General features: G+C 51.0%; 1 protein-coding gene across 1 annotated transcript; it reads left to right on the forward strand.

Moving 5' to 3' along the window:
• Nucleotides 1-223: 223 nt before the first annotated feature.
• Nucleotides 224-3,587, forward strand: LOC124657312. Its single transcript, XM_047195884.1, has 10 exons — nucleotides 224-304; nucleotides 385-446; nucleotides 555-624; nucleotides 717-759; nucleotides 1,398-1,475; nucleotides 1,749-1,783; nucleotides 1,859-1,922; nucleotides 2,005-2,093; nucleotides 2,279-2,545; nucleotides 2,622-3,587. The coding sequence occupies exons 1-10, from the start codon at nucleotides 242-244 to the stop codon at nucleotides 3,585-3,587; spliced, it is 1,737 nt and encodes a 578-aa protein (XP_047051840.1). The 5' UTR covers nucleotides 224-241.
• The last annotated feature ends 814 nt before the right edge of the window (nucleotides 3,588-4,401 follow it).

Genomic DNA, 4,401 nt, shown 5'->3' on the forward strand with positions numbered 1-4,401 from the left:
ATAACCAAACAATGGGGTGATGAATTAACCGCGTATTTTCGTTGTACTAGTGGCACAACTGCATTGTTTTTTTTTAATCCGGAACTGTGGTGGAATCTCTGAGTTGTGAAGAAATTTTGAACCTCTGATCCTTGGTGCGATCTGTACGCAGGTCTAATTAAGTAGCCATGGTATGCTAGTCCCATAAGCCATCTCAGCTTTGCTGTTTCACCTTTGCAGGTCGTGCGCTTGTTTTCATCTGATGGACGACAAGAGTAATGTGAAGAAGGAAATAGATGGATCCCTTGCACCCCGTCCTCGCAAGGTTAGTGTTAACGTTGGTTGTCTCTCATATTGGTTTATTTCAGTTTGATGGTTACTGTATTTTGTTTCCTGCATGTTAAGGGAGGACTTAAATTCGCACCCAGGAAGCCTCCAAAGAAACCTGCAAAGGTCATTCCGAAAACGTATGTGATTTGGTCCATGAGAACACCCAACTATCTTTTATTGAAGATTCAATTGATAGGCAGGTATAGTGCCATGTCATGGACCTAACAGTTACTGTGATTCTCCAGGGAGCCTGTTGAGGAGAGCAAGGATGAAATCATTGATAAGGAATTGCTGATGAAACTCAAGACATCACAGGTGCGTATATTATTCTATTGGCCATTGTATATGCAAAGCTTATTGTTCGATGGTTGGTTGGTATGTGCTATATATCTTGTTCCATTTTGCAGAGCACTGATCCCTTTGGAAGAAGACCGAAGATTGAGAAAAAGGGTAATTGATCTGTTCTGTGCTCATACTAAATTCATAGCTGTTAAGTGATTGTAAATCCTATTATTTGAGCATGCTCAAGGCTTAGTTCCCCGTTTGTCTCATGAGTCTATTCTTGTAAAAAAATCTCATTCTAAGTTCTCAAACTTAAATATACGTAAGTAGTCATCTTGGAGGCTGTCAACTGGCCATTTAAGTATGGACTTCTTTGAACAATCTCTGATTACTAGGTTATGTATCTCCCCTTTCTTGTCTAATATACAAATCATTGTTCTACTAATACACCAATGCTTCAGAGCTGGCCAAGTACAAGTGTGTGGTTTTGTTGGCCTCTCATGAAAATTTATTGCAAGTAGCAGTTGCATGTATATATGGTTTGTTTCGGACCCTACTCTGATCAGTACAAGGAAATGGTCAAGATGCTCATCTTCAGAAATGCAGACATTGCACCACTGTAAAATTTCCATATGCAGTAAAAGATACCTTAAGACTGACTTAGGGTAGATATTCATAAATCTGTCATAACTTAGCCCAACTAATTTGGCCTTGCTGGTGAATGTACCAACTATTTCTAATATAACTGGCATATTTTAGTAAAACAGATGTATTGCTATTGATATATGAATGTGTTGCCTTTGCAGAAAACCATACAGAGGTCGCATTTGGACAAGGGAATTCTTCCTATGCAAGATCGTTTCCTACTCGACATTATGCAGCAGGTATCGTTCAAGATTTTTATCTCGGTTGTTCTTTATTTAGCTAAATATTCTTCTAAGTTGTTTAATATATGTTTGTGAAAATTGGGTAAAGACAACACATTGTACTCTTTTGCAGTTTGTTGTCTGTCAATACAGTCTTGTGTCTCTTTTACAATGAAACATAGAAAACAGAGCGCTTTACTTAGTTGTGTGCATTGCTGTATTTGTATCAAGAACTTTGTACACATTTCCTTATTAATACCCTTTTTTTCATGGGTACTCCTGATGGTGCAGCACCAAAAGAACCAAAAGAATATGTCGATCCATGGGTGAGTGAAGATACCATGTGAAATTTTCCCCCTTGCTCACATTATGTGTTTTGATTAATTTCCATCTTTATACAGGACTATACACATAGCGATTATCCTATTACTCTCCCACTTAGGAGGCCCTACTCTGGGGATCCTGGTATACTGTTGGTCCTTCTGGTTTATGTTGCAATTTTGTTCCTTCAACCATCCCTTAATTCTGTCCTACGTTCCTAGTGCAGAAATTCTTGATGAAGAGGAATTTGGAGAGTCTTCTGCCAGCAGAGCTCAGGATGATGAATTAACTGCAGCAGACGAACTTGGATTAATGGTAATATATTGTTGTATTGTTACAACACTCTCATTTCTGGCCCTATGCCTTTAGATCAAAATCACTTGCTAGCAGAAATTTAAATTGACATATTATCAGCATGCAATCTGTAATTTAGCTGCTTGAACCTTTTAGGAGTCTTGGATGCTATGGCTGCCCTCTTATATTTATTGTTGTGTTGACAGGAACGGTCCGACACACCGCAGTTACTCTTCTTCCAGTTACCTTCATCTCTTCCTTTACCAAAGCAGACACAAGTTGAAGAGACAGATATGGGCTCCGAGGAGAATGCTGAACCTCAAAACGCAAGCTCTAAAGTGGCACGCAATCAAAGAAGGCCATCATCATTGCCTGGCTCTAAGATCAAAGATTTACCAGCAGGTCACATGGGGAAGATACTCGTATATAAAAGCGGTAAAGTGAAGATGAAGATCGGAGATGCTCTGTTTGATGTGAGTATGAAACTGTTTCATTATGCGTTTTTGCATAAGATTCCCGTGCATGTGCTAAAAATAACAACCTTTGCAGGTATCTCCTGGCTCAAACTGCATGTTCGTCCAGGAGGTTGCAGCGATTAACACCAGAGAAAAACACTGCTGCACCCTTGGAGAGATCAGTAAGCGTGTGGTTATAACCCCGGATGTTGACTATCTGCTTGATCCTACTGATAAGATGGAGGAATCGGGTCAAATACGGTGCAACTACCAAAGGATGAGAGAGAAGGGCGACGGAGGAGGCGATTTTGAATTCCCCCCCGGCGGAGGCTCGTACTCGGCGGCGTCTGGAGCTGGTGGCGCGGGAAGCACGGCGCGCTGCTCGTCGGCGCCGGCGGGAGCGCCGGGGGGGCGCTTCTGGGCCCCCTGCGGTGAGGAGGACGGGGCTTGCTCGTCGGAGGACGAGGGGTCAGATCTGGCCGGGGGCTCGGCAGCGAGGGAGCTAGCGGGGTCGGAGGAGTGGTCTCCTCGCCGGCAACGGGCGGTGGTGCGCCTGGGCGATTTCATCGAGCGGGCGGAGGAGCTTGGGGGCTCGCTCCGCCACCGGCGGCGAACGGCGTTCGCTCCGGGCGGAAGGGCTTCGAGGTTCCGGGCCAGTTCTGCTCCGCGATTCACTCGACTGGGTGATGACGGGGCTCGCCACGGGGGATGGCGCGGCGGGGGCCGGAGAGGAGCGCCGGAGGCTGCCGGGTTGTGGGGTGGCACCGCAGGGAGCGACTGGCCGCCGCCATCGCCGGAGCCGCCGCGAGCTTCGGGCAGCGTGCTTCCGCCTGGGGAGAAGGGGTTGCACCCACTGCGGGCCGGGGATGGGCCGTCGGTGATGCTCACTGGGCCGGTGGTGGGCCTCGCGGTGGAAGAGGCGGTACACCCCCTCCTCCTCCTTGGGCCGCCTTTGGGGGAGTTTGGGCGGCTCCGGTGCGACTGGTGGGCCTGGAGGAGGACCAAGGGGATGGCCCAAGGTGGTTGTGGATGCCCAGGGGTTGCACCACACCCTCTTTAGGGTTCCCGGCTCGGGCAAGTGAGGTAAAGCGGCTTCTCCATTCTGCTCGCACCCTTCATCGCATCCCTGAGCCGCCGCCTCTCACGCGTTCGTTTGCGGAGGCGCTGATGGAGAGGTACGGGGGAGAAGGGAGTGGTGGGGACGGCAGGAACAAGCGGCGCTACGGCGATGGAGAGGGGCGGCGCCAAGGCGCGGGCCGCCAGGTCGGTGGGCGGCTGGAGCAGGGCAGACACGACGGCGGCCGGGCGGACCTGGGGCGCAGGGACGACGGCTGGAGAGAGGGCGGCAGGCGCGGCCGCCCCGACGAGGACCCTCGGCCGCGCTACGGGGAGCAGCGCGCGTCGGACCAGGAGCGGGACGATTGGGGACCCCCGCCTCCTTGGTGGGAATGGGAGCAATAGCGTCTCCGGGAGGAGGAGGCGATTCGGGCCAGGGGACAACTACCCGCGTCTACTGGAGGTCGCGGTGGTGGCTCGGGCGGTGGCGGGGGCGGAGGGCTGCCCGGCCGAAGCAAGAAGGGGACGGGCCAGGGGGCTCCTCCCAACCCGAAGAACAAGGGGAAGAACAAGGCAGCGGCCGGCGGCGCCGCGGGGGCGTTGGGTGGTGAGTGCTTCTGCTGTGGAAGAGAGGGGCACTTCCAATCGGAGTGCCCCAATGCGCCGGTATGCGTGCTGTGCAGCCGGGAAGGGCATGCTTCCGCGAACTGTCCTACTCGTGGGCGACCGATGCTGCTGCAGCAGATGGGGCATGCCATTACCGGCGGCGGGTTCTACAATATCGAAGTGGAGCCGCTCGAGGGGACGAGCCAGGAGGA

This window comes from Lolium rigidum, chromosome 5 (genome assembly GCF_022539505.1).
Source record: "Lolium rigidum isolate FL_2022 chromosome 5, APGP_CSIRO_Lrig_0.1, whole genome shotgun sequence".
NCBI lineage: Eukaryota > Viridiplantae > Streptophyta > Magnoliopsida > Poales > Poaceae > Lolium > Lolium rigidum.

Bases quoted from the DNA above. Each gene is read 5' to 3' on its own strand.
- LOC124657312 (XM_047195884.1), top strand. From the start codon at position 242: ATGGACGACAAGAGTAATGTGAAGAAGGAAATAGATGGATCCCTTGCA. The intron at 447-554 runs GTATGTGATTTG...GTGATTCTCCAG, and splicing joins GCAAAGGTCATTCCGAAAAC to GGAGCCTGTTGAGGAGAGCA. The intron at 1,476-1,748 runs GTATCGTTCAAG...CTGATGGTGCAG, and splicing joins TACTCGACATTATGCAGCAG to CACCAAAAGAACCAAAAGAA.